The sequence below is a fragment of the Monodelphis domestica genome, chromosome 3 (assembly GCF_027887165.1).
Source record: "Monodelphis domestica isolate mMonDom1 chromosome 3, mMonDom1.pri, whole genome shotgun sequence".
NCBI classification, from domain to species: Eukaryota; Metazoa; Chordata; class Mammalia; order Didelphimorphia; family Didelphidae; genus Monodelphis; species Monodelphis domestica.
The window spans coordinates 423,565,955-423,584,621 of NC_077229.1; the positions used below are offsets into that span (position 1 = coordinate 423,565,955).

General features: G+C 38.0%; 1 protein-coding gene across 2 annotated transcripts in view; it reads right to left on the reverse strand.

The window, feature by feature from the left end:
- MYO5B (myosin VB) overlaps positions 1-18,667 on the reverse strand; it is a 571,959-nt gene that overhangs the window by 244,953 nt on the left and 308,339 nt on the right. For both annotated transcript variants that reach the window (XM_007486667.3, XM_007486668.3), the window contains exons 6-7: positions 13,073-13,216; positions 4,643-4,724 (exon numbers count right to left, since the gene is read on the reverse strand). In XM_007486667.3, coding sequence (XP_007486729.1) covers positions 4,643-4,724; positions 13,073-13,216 — 226 coding nt within the window. The remainder of the gene's footprint in view (positions 1-4,642; positions 4,725-13,072; positions 13,217-18,667) is intronic.

The window sequence follows — 18,667 nt, forward strand, 5'->3', positions numbered from 1 at the left end:
CAATTCTTGGAATTTTTCTCTCTCTCCCACCCAGTTTGTGAAATGTCTAACTATTCTTAAGAGACAATGACACCTCCTGCAAGTAACCTCCCTTGATGAAAATGTGTCGTTAATGACCTTCCTCCAAGACTTTAAATAGCATTGTTTTTTGTTTTTCTGATTCGTTTATCATATAATGTTTTGTAAATCTTAAAGCACTATATGAGTACTGTTATTATTCATTTAATCTTTTTGTAGTTGCTATTATTGATGGAGAAAAAGAGTTTTGGAAATAGAAGTGCTTCCATCCTTCTTTAGCCATCATCTGAGTAAACAACCCCCATGGATACATGACCTGGCAAAGGTCCCTGCAGGTGCTCCAGCTGTGGTTGTTGAAGACCCAGAAAAGAAAGCTCTTCTCACAAAAGTCCCTGATATTGTAAAATTTCATCATTTGAAACTGAAAATTTTATCAGTGACCTTTTAATAAAAAAAAAAAGTAGGGGGGAGCTAGGTGGCTCAGTGGATTGAAAACCAGGTCTAGAGAAAGGAGGTCCTAGGTTTGAATCTGGCCTCAGTCACTTCCCAGCTGTGTGACCCTGGGCAAGTCACTTAACCCCCATTGCGTAGCCCTTACCGCTCTTCTGCCTTGTAACCAATATACAATATTGATTCCAAGATGGAAGGTAAGCATTGAAAAAAAAGGATGATGATCAAATGAGAGAATATTTGTAAAGCACTTAGCACAGAGCATGAAACATAGTAGGTACTTGATAAATGTTTATTCCACAATAATAATGATGATCATCAGCATTTCTATTGTGCTTTAAAGTTTGCCAAAAGTTTAACAAATATTAGCTCATCTTATTCCTACATTGCATCTGGTAGGTAGTAGACCCATTCCATACATATTTGCACTTAGTAAATATTTGCTAATAAAAGAGTCAAATAGGCATGAATGAAGAGAATGCAAAACAATTAAGAAACAAATGCTAAATTGTGCTGCACATAATACTGAGTGCTATGGGAGGGCACAGGAGAGAGAAGTTAGCATAGGCTGGAGTTCAAGAAATCTTCAGAGAGAAAGTGAGACTTGATCTGGGCCTTATAGGAAGGGAAGATTTGGGCAGATAGAAAAGAGAGAGCCAGTGGACTAAAACCCCTATCTTCCTCATTCAGCTCTATCCATGAATCCTTTGTACTAATCAATCAGTCAACAATCTTTTATCAAATGCTCAAAACATTTCAAGCAAGGGTAGCTGGGTGATACAAATGGATAGAGTCCTGGACCTAGAGTTAGGAAGATTCTGCTTCCTGAGTTCAAATCTAACCTCAGACATTTCCTAGCTGTGTGACCCTGGGCAAGTCACTTAACCCTGTTTGCCTTAGTTTGTCATCTGTAAAAGGAGCTGGAGAAGAAAACGGAAAACTACGCCAGTATCTCTGCCAAGCAAACCCCAAATGGAGTCATGAAGAGTTGGACACAAATTGAAAATGACAAGAAGAGTTGGACACAATTGAAAATGACTGAACAACAAATGTTTTAAGCATGCATGAGATGTCAGGGAAACAAATTCATCAGTGAGACAGTTCCAAGGAGAATTTTAGGATGATGAGAGAATACATGTTCCTGGGACAATAAATACATGAAATGTACAAGATATATGTACAATGGTACTTTGATACTTGAGCACCTTAAGTCATGAGCAATTTGAGATATAAGCAGTCCTGATAAGGATTTTTTGCTTTAAATTTGGATCAGATATTTGAATTACGAATTTCTACTTATGGGAGGAGCCCGAGGTAGATGAGGTCATTAGCATAATAGAGAGAGTAAGGAAATGTTGAAGATTTGGGAAAAAAATTAAACAGTTTATTGAAAAAACATAACCAGAAAAAGTTGCAACAGGTCAAGGGTTGGAACTGTGTGATGACACTTGTTTCACACATTATCAAAACGTTCTGAAAAGGAGGAAGAAATAAACTTCTGTGGAAAGTTTTTTGTTGAAACAGCCTCCAAGTGAAATCAAGGAAAGTGTGGCAAAAAAGCCAAAATTCAATGAAGAAAATAATTAAGTAAAAAAATAGCAATTAAGTTTAGCAATAAAGTAATTATATGAAGAGCCAAAGGAGAAGTTTACATTTTATCATAGAGGTAATAGGGAGCCATAAAGGATTTCTGAGTAGGCAAGTGATATGGTCAGGTCTGCTTTAGGAATAACAATTTGGCAGCTATGTGGAAGATAGAATTGAGAGAGGGAGAGACTAGATGGATGCTTGACAAAAAAAAAAATTCCCATCCACCTACACAGAATTATGACTTGAAGTTGACATTACAAAAGCATAAACTTAATTTAAAAAAAAAGTAATTCTTAAGTCTTTTAGAGACAGCTAGGTGGCACAGTGGATAGAATGGCAGGCCTGGAGTCAAGAAGACTTATTTCCTCAAGTTCAAACCTGGCCTCAGACACTTCCTAGCTGTGTGACCCTGGGCAAGACAACTTAACCCTGTTTGTTACAGTTTTCTCATCTGTAAAATGAGTTGGAGAAAGAAATGGTAAACCACTCCAGTATCTTTGCCAAGAAAACCCCACATGGAGTCATCAAGAATTGGACATGACTGAAAGACTTTTGGACCTTCACACCTGATGAGTATATTTTCGGTGATCACTAGTAATTAGATGGGCAGCAGTACTTGATAAAACTCACCTGAGAAGGAGAAAATCCTGGAAAAACAAATCTTAGTCCTATATTTTGGGATCTGCATTTGTCACTTTGGCTCAATCTGTGGAAGTAAAACCTGAAAACTTCCCTAAACTGCTCCCCAAATGCTGACATCTCTGAAGTGTTGTTTTTTCATTTTTTTTGTCAATCAAACACCCCTGATGACTCATCCTGCTGGCCAGGCAAAGAGACACTCTTTGCTGTTAATTCTATTCCCTTATGTGTGTCAGAGCACAAGTGTCCAAAATAGCTACAAGCTGCTCAGCATAGATCAGATGCCATTGTTGTTCCAACTAAAGCTCATCTTTCTATGGATTCATTGCTCTAAGCTTGCCTTTTATCTTCAGTGACACCATTTGTGTTTTATGGATGTTTTTTGAGATTCACTGAGCTCCTAGGAAAAGTCACTCACTTATTTTCTCTCTTTCCTCCTCTCTCCTTCCTTTCTTTCCTTCTCCTTCCCTCCTTTTTCTTTCTTCTCTTTCTCTATCCTCCTCACCTGAATATGTCTGAGAGAGACAGGGAGAGAGAGGGGGGGAGGGAGAGGGGGAAGAAGAAGAAGAGGGAGAGAGAGAGAGGCAGATAGACACAAAGAGAGGGACAGAAGGAGAGACAGACAGACAAGACAGACTGACTGTATGTATAAAAATCCCACTGGAGGGGGCAGCTAGGTGGGTTCTGTAGATGAAGACCCAGGTATAGAGATGGAAGATCTTGGGTTCAAATGTGGTCTCAGACACTTTCTATCTGTGTAACCCTGGGCAAGTCACTTAACCCTTATTGCCTAGTCCTTACCACTCTTCTGCCTTGGAACTATACTTACTAGTTATTCTAAGACAGAAGGTAACGGTTTTAAAAAATATATCTTAAACAAAATCCCATTGGCAATGCTCACTGGAATGCTGCCATCAAAACAATTTTCGAAGCCTAACTGGTGAGGAAATATTTCTCCAAGTGTCCAGAATGGGATGTCTTCTACAGTCACCATAATGAATTCAATGTAGAACCTTCATCTCAAGTGATCCTCTCAATGGCTCTGTACTACCATCAACATGGAAGCTCTTTGAGGGCAATAATGGACCCATTTTTGATTGTGTTTTCCCAGGGCCAAACGTAGCACCTTGCACAGAACAATCCATTAATAAGTGCTCACTCAGTAATGGATAGAAAGGAAAGATATTGTTATGCTCAGTTTAGAAATGAGGCACAAGGTCACAGAGTTCAATAATGGCAGAGGCCCATCCAACAACTTTAGAGTCCATCTAGTCCAATCTCCTGTTTTTATGCATTATTTTTTATCAATTATGAAGCATTTATTTTCTCTCTTCCCACTTCCCTACCTCAAAGAAAGAAAAGAAAAAAGCTGATAATGGCATGAATAGCCAAGCTAAACAATTCTTACACTGGTCATGGCAAAAAAGATATGCCTCAGCCTACATCTCTAGTCTCTCATCTCTCAGTCAGGAGGTGGGTTAGGTTAGAATTCTTCTAATCCCACTATTTTACAGAAAAGAAAGTTAAGATCTAGGTGTCCAAGGTCATAGAATAAGCATCACAGGAACATTTGAATCCAGGTCCTTAAAAATCAGTGCTCTTTCAACTATACCTCTTTGTATGGGCTAGAAGTCTTTTTTTTTTAAACCCTTACCTTCCATCTTAGAAGCAATACTATGTATTGATTTCAAGGTAGAAGAGAGGTAAGGGCTAGGCAATGGGGGTTAAGTGACTTGCCCAGGGTCACACAGCTGGGAAGTATCTGAGGCCAGATTTGAACCTAGGACATCCCATTTCCAGGCCTATCAATTCACTGAGCTGCTCCTTAGGCTAGACATCTTGACTACTACACAGATGGTAGTAGTCTGAGATATAAAAAGTACTATCAATGTACTGCCTGTCATGGCACCAATTGGAGTTCCCAATATGCATGAAGGTTACTTACTGAGTGCAAGTTCCTTAAACTCTGGAAGGCTGGCTGCTGCACAGAGCTGATAGAAGATGTGGTAATTCCTTTCTTCATCTGCCTGAAAGAGAAAAAAAGAAAGTTAAGCTGTTTTAGGGGAAACCACCATCCAGGTTCTTTATCTATTGTATGATGTATCGAATGGTGAACACAATCTCCTTCACTTCATATTAGGCCATTCTCCACTCTCAGCCTCAGATTGTCCATTTTCCATCAAGGAACTATCTTCTATTCATGACCCCCTTTAAAATAAAACCTCTTACCTTCTATTTTAGAATTAATATTGTGTATTGGTTCCAAGGCAGAAATGCAGAAAGTGCTAGGCAATAGGGGTTAAGTTATTTGCCCAGGCTAACACAGTGAGGAACTGTCTAAAGCCAAATTTGAACCCAGAACTTCCTACCTCTAGGCTTGGCTTTCAATTCACTGAGCCACCTCACTGCTCCCCATCCCTGGTCTCTTGAAATGACTTTATGCATGAAGTGAATTTGATTCTCCGCTCTAAAGAGATCATTGCTGCTGTTTAATAAAAGGTCATGTTAATCAACATGATAAATTCTTACAAATTACCTTGGGCAAGATACTGAGTATGAAATGGTATGAGGTCTAGGTTTTTAAGCTCTCTTGGCTGGGGAGACAAAAGAAAAACACAAGAGAAGTAATTATATGAAGAGCCAAAGGAGAAGCTTAAAGAAGTTTATAGGGTTTCCAAGGAGGCAAATATATCATTTGGGGTTGGGTAATCATAGAAAACTTTATGAAGTAAAGATGACTTTAAAGGAAAGATGGGGTTTAGAGAGGCGGAACAGAGAACTAAAGGTCTTCCAGGGAGGAATGAATGAATAGCAAGCAGCCCAGCTGCCATAAGGAGTCATAGATATTGAGGCAATAAGGGATCTAAGTGACCCCAGTAAAGGTAAGATTGTGTTATTACCTCAACTTCCTCACCTATGACTCTGTTGTCATCACCTTCTTCTTTGACTTACAAAACTATAACTACTTGACTCACACTTCTCTCCTAAGTTACCAAAAATCCTTCAACTGCTCAAACTAAAGTTGTTTGGTTTTTCTCACCCTGGTCTCATCATTCTTAACTCTTCTGCAACTTTTGACACCTTTGACTGACTTTTCCTATATATACTCCTCCAGTAGCTTGCCTGATGCTGCTCTTTTTCTCTTGGGTGTCAAACTGCTGCTTCTCCTTTACTCCATCCTTACCCATCCATCCCCAAGCAATGTGCTGGACTCCCTTTATTTTCCCCACTTTCTTCCCTGGTGATCTCATCTGCTTGCATTGCTCATTCTAAACTCTTTCCTAAATTTCAAAATGGATCATCAATTGCCTGCCAAACATCTCTTTGGAAGCTGGTATCTCAAACTCTTTCATAACCCACCCTTCAGCCAAACCTCTCTATTTCTGCTGAGGACTCAACTATACTTCCTGATAACTTAAGAATTATCTTCTCTTCCTTTTCCCTCTCACATTAGATTGTGAGTTCCTTGAGGGAAAGAACTTCTTTACTTGTGGTGTTTATCACAACCATGAACATATTTTTGAGGCTTAACAAGTGATAATTGACTCACTGAACTTCTATCTCCATATATCCAATTTCTTCCAAATCTTTATTCACAACATTTTCAAATATTCTCTTTTTTCTCTATCATTCTAATCTAGACCCTCATCATTTCCTTCCTAGACTATTACAGTAGGCTCCTAATAGTTCTCCCTACTTTTAATCTCTTTTCTCACTTCACTCTGCATACAGCCACTAAAAAAGTCTTTATAACTTACAGGTCCCATCTCTACTCAAATTCTTCCAGTAGTTCATTTCTCATAGGATAAAAAAGGCAAACTTTTCATCCTGTTCTTGAGACTTTCACAAACTGGCTCCAATTTACCTTTCAAGGTCTTATTTCATAAGATTTTCCTTAAACCCAGATTTCAACTAAATTGGACACTATTCCTTCAAACTCAACAGGCCATCTTTGTTCATTCCCATAAGCCATGATGCCCTGTGTCCAGGATACAATCCCTTCTCACCTCTGCCTCTCAAAAATTGTCTTCTTTTTTGGCTAGTCTCAGGTGCTGCTTTCTAGGTGAAGTGTCCTTGGTACCTCCATTTGTCAAAGCAGTATATCCCTAATTTGTCTTGTATTTCTTTATCTGTGACCACATTATATTCATCCCATTACAGTGAAAGATTCTTGAGGGAACGGATTGGGTTTTTTTTTGTCCTTGCATCTTCAGAGCTTTGCCCATAATAAATGCTTAATAAATGTTGTTGAATCAAATGCTCATTCTATACCTAACCCTCAGGTAAATCATTTTCTTTGCTGCACTGGTAGACAAAGAGAGTGGTGTTAAAAACCAGAGACAGACCTTGAACTAAAGAAATGCTTCTTTGAAAATTCATCAGACATTCATTATGCATCAATATGGAGCAAGGCATTATGGAAAGTCAAAGGGCAACTAAGTTAATAAGGCAAGAAAAATTTTTTGAATATCAAGAACTAGGGGAAAAAAACCTAACTCAGGAAACTTTGAGAAGGATATAGAGTTGAGATTAACCATTACATTATCATTTTAAAGAGACTGGCCATGAATTTAGTTAGTTTGAAGGTGGAAATCAAAGGTAAAAAGGTCAATCATTTGGGTTTAAGAAGACTTGAGTTTCAATCCTGTCTCAAACACTTACTAGCTATGTGACGCTGATAATAATAACTTACAGGATGGTTGTTAGAATAAAGTGAAATACATATGTGTGTATACACACATATGTAAATAAATGAACATATATGTATATTGATGTGTAATTTATATATAATATACATATATTGGACACACATAACATGCATATATTATATATGATATTACACCTATAATATACATGTGAAAACTTTATGTACATTGAGACAAAATTACAAATCCTATATGATTTCAAGAGAATACGCAATAAAACTTTTAAAATTTTCTATCCATAGATAAAAATTACTGATTACTATAATAATTACTAAATTATTATACCTTTTTGATTACGCTTCTCTGGAGAACTGTTTTCCTGCCTGAACTTGCTATATACCACTTCTCAACTATGTTATGTATGTATTTCTCATACTTTGGTAGGATCTTCTGATGATATTTTAATTATTTCTTTCTGGCTGATTTCAGAATGTTCTCCTTTGCCTGGGAGCTCTTGAATTTGGCTATAATATCCCTGGGAGTTGTCTTTTGGGAATTTATTATAGAAGGTGAACTGTGGATTCTTTCAATTTCTATTTTACCCTAATATCAGGGCAGTTTTCTTGGATAATTTCTTCTAATATGATAAAAAAAACTTTTCTTTATTTAATTTTATGCCTTTTTTCCAGTTGATCAATTTTTCTTTTTAAGCTCTTATTTTTTTTTGCATTACTTTTATTTCCTTTTCCCATTTACCTTTGACCTGTCTTATATGATTTTTGAATTCCTTTTTGAGTTCTCACAGTGCTTGAGACCAATTTCTATTTTTCTTTGAAGTACTGCATGTGGTTACTTGGAACTTTCCCTCCCCTATTGACTCTGTGTTTTGCTCTTCACCTTCATAGAAATTTTCTAAAGTTAAGTGTTTCTTTTGCTGTTTGCTCATTTTCCCAGCCTTTTTTTTTTGCCTATAGACTGGGAATTCCAAAAGCTGCTGGTTCTGTCTTCTCTGTTGCTGGCTTGCAGGGCTCTGCACTGTGAGTTATTTTGCCCTGGGGCTAGTTCTTCACCTTAGCTCAGGCTTGAAAAGGCCAAGTGCTATGGACTTGTGAGCCTCACTGCAGGGTTGTGCAAGAACCTGGGACTCAAGGGGTGGGTCTGGGGCATGGGGTGCTCTGTTGTTGCTGTATCCATGGTCCCGGGATCCTCAAGAAGTCTCAGAACCTGGCACAGTAGATGGGGGGAGAGGTCAGCTAGCACTCCTGTATGCAGTTTTGCTTTCAGTTCCCCATATCTGATGAAAATTGACTTCCTCTGCTTACCTTTCAAGTTATGTTCATCAGGAGAGTGCCTCACTCCATCTTAATGTTGGTTTTTGACTCCTGTCTTTTTGAGGAGCTTTTTAAAGATTGGTTTGGAAGGACTGACAGAATGGTTTTAGCTTTTGCTGCTACTAAGCTGCCATCTTGGCTCTTCCTCCTCCCCCTCCCTATTGTTCAATCTTTGGAAAAGTGCTTTGGGAAAAGTATCCCACTTCTCACTCATTTCCCACCTCTGAGTTCTACCCTTGATATGACCATATATCTATAGCTATTAGAAAGCAGTCCAATGCCCTAATTTTATAAAAGGGCAAATTGAGAACAAGAGAAGTTAAGTAATAATGGGAATAATAATAGCTAACATTTATGTAGCACTGACTATGTCTCAGGCCTCATGCTGATCACTTTACAATGAATGAGTAGCTTATTTGAGCCTTACAACACCCATTTGAGTTAGGTGATATTATTATCCCCATTTTTCAGATGAGAAAACTAAGGTAAACAGAGGTCAACTGACTTGCTCAGAGACACAGACATAATGAACATCAGAAATGTGATTTGAATTCAAGCTTTCTGATTTCAGACCCAGTGCTCTTTTCATTGTATCATGTCTTTGTTTACTTAACAACTCTCTGTTGCCTGAAAATTCCAGGGGTGTTTGGATCAGGCCAGAATATAGGGGAATTATCATGTTCTTTATATCCTCTTAGGAAAAATGCAATCTGGTCAAGTATGGAATAAAAATCATCTCACATGTGAAAAGGGGTCCAGAAATCATCTAGTCCAAACCCATTGTTTTGCAGATGAGAAAACTGAAATCTAGAGAATTGAAGCAATTTGCTGGAGGACATCCAGTTGTCTGATCTGGGATATGAACTCAAGCCAAGGGACTCAATGTTTAGCACCACAAGTTCAGTGTTTCTTCTATTGTGCCACAAGAGAAAGGAAGGAAAACAGGAGCTAAAGTACAGCACATAATGATCACTGTAAACATTTGCATTAGGTGAACACTGATGACCAATGTGCCATGAACACTGCTGAGAAAAGAAATCCAAACACGAGTGGAAATAAGAGTTGCCAACTTCAAGCATGAGTTGAGGTAGGCAAAAGCCCAAAGAAGAACAAGGTCTTTCGTGTTCTCCATCTGGTTGTTTGAGCTCTGCCATGTTCATAGCCCAGGAAAGCTAGAAGTTTATGGGCCAAGCCAGGGTATTCAGAAACAGTCCAGATAGAAGCTCCAGCTGAATTTCTGCTGCCAGAAGCAGATTCCCATTCCACTGGCATCCATTATGTGCCAGGCTGGCAGAGGTGCCAGAAACATCCATCCCCAAAATACTGGATACCTTATTTCTGAAAGCTCCACATTGTAATGAAACAACAACCAAAAAGAAAGAAAAGAAAGAAGTCTTACAAACAAATCTAGCATCCTAAATCCAAGGCATTCTATGGGTAAATGATTAAAAAAAATTATTTCTGGGAATGGGAAGGCTTAGGAGGGAATTCTTGATGTAAAAAAATTACTAGAAAAAATTTCATTTACTTTTCTAACTTTACAATTTTTATCCAAGGAAGAATAAGAATAAAAAGCAATAACTTAGGGGAAAAGAGTATTAGATTCATATGTTTCTGGGAGTCTCACTTACAATGAGAAGAAAACTGGTTCTAGAAATAGAGGATCTTGGGTTAAAATCCCAACTTTGACAATTAGTATATACATGGCCTTAGAAAATTTACATCTCCTCACTGTGCCTCTATTTTCTTATCTGTCAAAGATAGGAATTAGATGAGATGGCCTCCAGGGTCCCTTCCCACTCCATACCAATGGTGATCCATCCTAGCATCTAACAGTGTATCCCAAAGCTCCATCCTAGGTTCTCTTCTCTCAATTATCTCATTAAATCTTTTGGGGCTTTTCATAATCTCTATTTAGATGACTTTCTCTCTTGAGCTTCAGGTCCTCTTCAGAAGGGGACGTTTCTCATTGGATATCGCATTGATATCTCAAACTCAAAAGATGAAAAAAGAAATCACTATTTTCTCCTTTTGAACTCTCTACTCACTTTCCTCTCTTCATAACATAACTATATCTTTCTAGGTCACCATCATCCTTCTAGTCACCCAGCTTCATGACCTTAGGCTTGACTCATTCTCCATCTTCCCTGATATCTAGCCCATTTATAAATTGTGTCCATATTATTTCCAGGGTAGGGATTCTGTGTGTGTGTGTGTGTGTGTGTGTGTGTGTGTGTGTGTGTGTGTGATTTTCCCCTTTGGAAGTCTGGTAAAAAGAGACTCCTCAAAATAATGTGGTTACATTATTAGAAATGAAACCCATTATATTGAAATAAAATTTTCAAATAAAAAAATAAGTCCAGACTCAAAATTAAGAATATATTTCTATAGAATTAAGAAATTCTATTAAGAAAATTAAGAAAATATTCTCCACAGCAACAGAAATATTATAACAATAATCATTGTGAAAGAATTGGCTATTTTGATCAATAGAATGATCCATGGAGATTCCAAGGGTATCATGATAAAAATTGCTATTCACTACCAGAAAAAAAAGTGAAGGACTCTGAAGCATATTGTTTTACTTTATTTATTTTTCCTTACTTCTTTTTAGCAACATGGATAATGTTGAAGTGTTTTGAATAACTTCATAAGTATAATGAATATCATATTTCTGGCCTCTTATCTATGAATGGAGGAAGGAGTGGAAGGAGGAAAATATTGAAAACTAAAAGTAAAAATTTTAAATAAAAAAAGAGAATCTTTGGTTGAAAGCACTTCTCCATTCTCTCCTCTACTGGCATAGCAATTACCCCATTTTAGTCTCTCAAGATCTACTGCCTGGATTACCACAACGTCACCTACTTGAACTCTCTATTCATAGACCAAATAGCTATCAAAGTGATATTTATAAAGCATAGTCATTTGCCTGCTCACAAATCTCCAGTGGATTCTTATAATCTCTAAGATCAAAGATAAGTAATTTCTGTCTTTTAAGCCCTTCACAATTTGGCTCCAGACCACGTCTGTAGTATACATATCTCTTCTTATTTCATTTTACTCTGCAGGAAAACTGGTCTAACTTCCTAAGTTGTATTCATAGCATTCTATCTCTATTTCCACATGTTTCTACAGGCTGCCCTGCATTCTAGGAATTAATTTCCTCTTCAACCTCCTCCCTCTTGGAAGCTATAGTTTTCTTTAGTACACAGTTCCTATAAAAAGGACTTTTCTTTTTCTAAACCTTTACCTTTTGTCTTAGAATCAATACTATGTATCAATGCCAAGGCAGAAGAGAGGGAAGAACTAAGCAATTGGTATTAAATGACTTTCCCAAGGTCATACATCTAGGAAGTATCTGAGACTAGATTTTAACCCAGGACCTCCCATCTCCAGGCCTTGGCTTTCTATCTACTGAGGCACCTAGCTGCCCTAGGAAAAATATTTTCTGATCCCCTCAGTTGCTAGTCCACTTTTCTCTCTATTCCAGGAAATTACTGTGTATGTGTGAGTGTATAGTGCCAGTCTGCCTTAGGTATGACATTGCATATAATATTATTCACATTTTATAAATGAAGAATCTGAGATGCCGAAGAAGGTTGCAGTGAATAAATCTGCTTCTACCTTAAATCAAGTGAGCTCATGGCATTTCCTATTGCTCTTTAGTTCTCTCAGTGATGAGTCTCCTCTCTTACTCCTGGATTTGATTCCTTTCCTGACCTTGGACAAGTCTCTTTACTTCCTTCAAGAAACCTTGATTGAATAAATGTACTCCACTATATGTGCCCTAAATAACAGTTTATTCTTTCTTTCTCTCTCTGTTTCTCTTTCCATATATGTGTGTATGCCTGTGTGTTGTAAAAATAGAGATTTTGAACCCTAGACTTCAATCCCCTAGAAGTCCTTGGTATTTCCCAGAATTCCCTATAATCTCACCTGAGAATCCATGTTGGCAAGATCTCAATCAGTATTTAACTGGCAGTAACGCTCACCTCTCTCTCTTCCATTCCATTGCAATGATGTAGTAAGTAAGCTAAGCGTGGGGATTCTGAATGGGCTAATCATCCATGGGCATGTGGTTATATATTTGTATCTTCTTTATTCCTTGAATTCTAATAATCCTTAATAAACCTCATGAAAATATAATATTTTATTATTAGAGATAATTTAATTTTTATGGTGTGTTGGGAGAAATACAGACATATATAATAGCTTTTATATAACTATATTTCTCCCCACATGGTGCAACTTCCTTTAAGCTGGGATTGCTTCACTTTTCTGTTCTATCCCAATATCTAGCACAAGCCAGGCACATAGCAATCTTTTAGTAAAAATCTCCTGATTGACTAACTGCAGGGAAAGGATCTCCCTGAAGAATCCCCAAGTGGTCACCCTCACCTGAAAGACAACTCTGGACTTTTCCAACAGGTAGGTCCTCATGTTGGCCCCAATGATGTGGTACTTCTTATCAAATCCAATCTGGATGTACTTTCCAAAGCGACTACTGTTGTCATTTCGAGTGGTTTTAGCATTTCCAATGGCCTGTTTGAAAAGAAGATCAAACATTTTTGAAAAGAAAAACAAGTAAATCTTATCTGTCTTTGGAGTTAGATGCCATATTAGAAACATATAATAATATAAATAACCTCGCATTTTGATTGCTCTTTTTAATATGCCAATTCCTTCACAAGCATATCTATGGTTGAAGGTAGATAGTAGAAGCATTATTACCCCAATTCACTCAATTCGTTTACCATTTATTCAATAGAGACTTGTTAGGTATCTACTGTAGGCAGAGCATAGCCTCTAAGTCCTGGGGAAGACAGATGCAAAATCAAGGTAACAAGCACTTATTAAGAACTAAGGGAGGGGAGGGAAGGAAAAAATAATTATATGGTACCAACTATGTGGCAGGCATTGTACTAAATATTTTTTAAAAATATTATCTCATTTGACTCTTTCAACAGTTCCGTGAGAATAGGTGCAATTATTATTTTTTCCCCTAAAACTCTTACCTCCCATCTTGGAATCAATAGCATGTATTGGTTTCAAGGTAGAAGAGTGGTAAGGGCTAGGCAATGGGGGGTAAGTGACTTGCCCAGGGTCATACAGCTAGGAAGTGTCTGAGGCCAGATATGAACTTAGGACCTCCCATCTCCAGGTTTGACTCTCTATCCACTGAGCCACCCAGCTGCCCCCAGATAGGTGCAATTATTATCCCCACTTTCCTACTGAGGACCTTGAAGAGAGGGTAGTTGAGTGGCTCAGTGGATAGAGAGTCAAACCTGGAGATGGGAGGTCCTAAGTTTATATCTGGCCTCAGACACTTCCTAACTGTGTGCCCCTGAGGAAGTCTCTTAACCCTCATTGCCTAGCCTTTACCACTTCTGCCTTGGAACCAATATATAGTGTTGATTCTAAGACAGAAAATAAGTTTTTTTCAAAATTGCTTACAAATATCACAAGGAAAATTATTAACTAAACATAAATAACTGAAGAATAAAACAGCAAAGAAGCTAGAAAATATTAATTACCTTTCATAAAAGAAAGGCAGCATAGTATAACAGGAAGAACATTGGATTTGGAGTCAAAAGATCTGGATTCAAATTGTGGTGCTGCTACTAACTATTTGACTTGGAGAAGATCCACATAACTTCTACAGGACTCAGATTCCTCATCTGCAAAATGACTGGGTTGCATGATGAAACATACGGTCCACTTACCAACTTAGAAGTGAAAGACTTGGGGTATAGATTGAAGGAAAAAGTTTTTTTGTGATTAGAAGAAAAATATTACTTCTCTAATTATTTGGGCCTGATTATACATACTTTCTTGGTTTCTCTTTTTTTCCTTTTCCCACTGGGGAAAAGGTGAATAAGAGGTAAAATGAAAAAAAAACATTTAAAAAATGATTAGGTTGGAATAGTTGATTTCTAAAATCTTTTCCAGAGGAAAAATACTCAGTTCAATATAAAAATCTATCTTACTCTCTGTAGGGAAATAGAAATGGGGAGACTTCCGGGTAATCATGGCTGCAATCTAGACGCCACACGCTTCCTCTCCCCAGCACCGAACGAAATAGACTACATCAAAGGAGCATAAAATCACCTTTGGAGGAACAAAAGGAATCCCCAGTACCCCACAGAGGCAAAGGTACGTGGGATTTGAACATCTCCACACTAAAATAAGAAGGAAAAGCTTGCACAGAAAAGTGAACTGAGCCGCCCTTCCCCCACCCCACCTCCCCCACTAAACCAGAGTGAGCTACCTGAGCGCTCACCGGGACAGCGAGTGAGTGGGGAGCGTCTCTGTTTGGGGGGGGAACTCCAGGGTCCTTGGGATCTGGGGACTGCCAGGAAAAAACGTCTCAGGGCGCTTTCACTGGAGAATCCAGCGGAGCTGTACTTGGGGCGGGCTGCGCTGAACACCAGGGCGGTCCACGCGCTGATTATCTGGGTGGAGCTGAACACCTGGGCAGTGTGGCTGTGATCAGGGACCCAGCGCTCTAACAAACCTTGGAGGCTGGGAAGAACTAGTCTGAAGCAACCTAAATTCACAGAAAAACCACACATATAACCCAGATCCCAGACCAAAAAGGAAAGGGGAATAAAACCACCAAAGGGATGGCTCACATGGCCCAAAATCAAGCCTCCAGGAAGAAAGGGAAAAAAGTGACTATTGAAAACTTTTATGGTGGAAGTACCCAAGGAAAAGAGGAGAATGAGGAGGAAATCCAAAAAAATTCAGAACACGCCTCCCAAAATGGAAACTATCAACAAGCTCTGGAAGATCTCAAACTGGAACTTATCCAAAAGATGGAAACCTGGAAAGAAAAATGGGAGAAAGAGATCAGCTGTCTGACAGATAAGAATGCTCAATTGGAAAAAGAACTCGAAGCATCCAATAGAAGGGCAGACAAGGCTGAAAAGCAAAACCAGTCCCTAATGACCAGAATTAAGCACCTCGAAGAAAGTGAGATGATAAAACAGCAAGAAGCAATAAAGCAAACCCAAAAAATTAATGAATTAGAAGAAAACATAAAATATCTCACTGAGAAGGTCACAGACCTGGAAAACAGGGGGAGACAAGAAAATCTCCAAATTATCGGTCTCCCAGAAAAACCAGAGGTAAACAACAAATTGGATATTATTCTACAGGAGATTATAAAAGAAAATTGCCCTCACGTTCTGGAGCAAGGGGGCAAAATAGAAATAGAAAGGATTCATAGAACACCTTCTATACTAAATCCCCAAAAGACAACCCCTAGGAATGTAATTGCCAAATTCAAGAGCTTCCAAGTAAAGGAGAAAATCCTACAAGAAGCCAAGAAGAAGAGCTTCAGATATAAGGGGGCTCCCATAAGGATCACACACGACTTAGCGGCTAACACACTAAGAGACCGCAAAGCATGGAACACGATATTTAGAAAGGCAAGAGAGCTGGGTCTCCAACCAAGAATCAACTACCCAGCAAAACTGACTATATACTTCCAGGGGAAAGTATGGGCATTCAACAAAATAGAAGATTTCCAAGCATTTGCTAAGAAAAGACCAGAGCTCTGTGGAAAGTTCGATATCCAAGCACAGAAAGCAAGAGAAACATGAAAAGGTAAATATGAAAGAAAGGGAAAAGGAGATAAATCTTATCTTTTTCTTTAAGTCAAACTCTCTTCTATAAGGACTACATTTACATCAAATTATATATATTAATATGTGGGGAAAATGTTTTGTGTAACTCTCATAAATTGTATCATCATAAGAGTAGTTAGAAGAATCATGCATAGGGAAAGATTGGGGCATTAAGAAGATTTGGGGAAAGTTGGGGCAAAGAAAGGAAAAGGGAGGGAGGAATCGCGAGAATACTAAGATTAACTTCAAGAAATAGGGGGGGAATCAATAGAATAAACTTTCCCATATAAAGATACACATGGGAAGGGGAGGGGAAGAACTCTCATATGAGAAGGAGAGGAAGAGAGCGTGAAGTGGAATTACTTAAACCTTACTCTCAGTGAAATCAAATCTGAGAGGAAGAACATCTAGATCCAGTGGGATCCTGAATTCTATCTTATCCATTAGGGCAAGAAAGAAAGGAAACCCAAGGAGGGGGTGGGGGGAGGGAGTACAAAAAGGGAGGGAAGGAGAGGGGGGAGGGGAAGGGAGCATAAAAAGGGAGGGGATAGAAAGGGAAGCATTTCAAGGGAGGGGACTAGGGGGACTGACCTAAAGTAAATCACTGGTTCAAAAGGAGAAAGCTAAAGAAGAAAGGTCAGAACTAGGGGAAGATATCAAAATGCCAGCGAATCCACAAATAACAATCATAACTTTGAACGTGAATGGGATGAACTCACCCATAAAACGTAGACAAATAGCAGATTGGATTAGAACCCAAAACCCTACCATATGTTGTCTTCAAGAAACACATATGAGACGGGTTGACACTCACAAGGTTAGAATTAAAGGTTGGAGTAAGACCTTTTGGGCCTCAACCAACAGAAAGAAGGCAGGTGTTGCAATCATGATATCTGACAAAGCCAAAGTACAAATAGACCTGATCAAAAGGGACAGGGAAGGTAAATATATTCTGCTAAAAGGAAGTATAGACAATGAGGAAATATCACTAATCAACATGTATGCACCAAATGGTATAGCATCCAAATTTTTAATAGAGAAACTAGGAGAATTGAAGGAGGAAATAGACAGTAAAACCATATTAGTGGGAGACTTGAACCAACCACTATCAAATTTAGATAAATCAAACCAAAAAAAAAATAAACAAGAAAGAGGGAAGTAGAAATGGGGATAAGAGAAGTGTGTGGTGGGGATACTGATAGAAGAGAAAATGGACTGAGGGAGATGGTGGCCAAAAAAAAAACCTCTTGTGAGGACAGACAAGGTGAAACAAACTGACTAAAATAGAAAAATGTTTTACATGATTATACATTTTAAATCTATATTAGGTTAATTACTATCTTGGGGAACAGAGGGATGAAAGGAAAAGGGGGAGAGAAATAATTTTGAACTAAAAATAAAAACAACCAAAATGTTAAAAACTGTTTGAAAATGTAATTGAGGGGAAATATTTTTAATGAAAAAAAATTAAGTCCTTCCCATTTGTAAATTTTCTGAGTCAATATTCCTCTGTGAAGTATCTGGAAGGTAGATAATCTTACTTAATTTTTTTTTATAGAAAGTACTTTGTAAACATCATAGCCTGAAAGAAATGAGCTGCCTATTACTTTTGTGTAAACCAAGGCATTCATTCAACCATCTCTGAATAGCTACTCTGTGTTTAGTACTGCACTATGAACAAATTGCTCATATTTATACAGCACTTTAAAGTTTGCTAAGTCAAGTAAAATCTATTCCAGATTATTTACCATCTCAGGGAGATGGGAGGAGTGGGATGGAGGCAGGGTAAGAAGGGAAAAGAATTTGGAACTCAAAATATCTTTTAAATGAATGTTAAAAATAGTTTTCACATGAGAAAAAATAAATATTATTTTTTCAAAAGGTTGCTAAGTGATTTGCATATATTTTCTCTCATGAAACAACAAAAGTATACTAGTAAATTACTTCTCTCCCTAGTATAGCTGGGGCAATGGCAGCATCCACCCAAGAAGTAACAAAGGAAAAATAATAAAGCGTTATCTGAACTGGTGCTAGATGGTATTATTCATGTAATCTAATTTTTAAAGTATGTTTTTGCTCACATCACTTGTTTATACATTATATACATTTCCCTTCTTTTCCCCATAAAACATACTCTCATAACAAGGAATAAAGGCATGGGGAAAAAAACAGATCAGAAAAGCTAGGCTATGTATGAAAGAAGTCTTAAGAGTATTTATAGTATGCATGTACACACATGTGTGTGTATGTGTGTGTGTGTGTGTGAGTGTGTGTGTGTGTGTTTTTCGGGGGGGGGTACCTTCCTATATCTCTTCTTTGGGTCCAAGCTTGGTTATTATACTTTCAGAGCTATTTGTTTTGATGT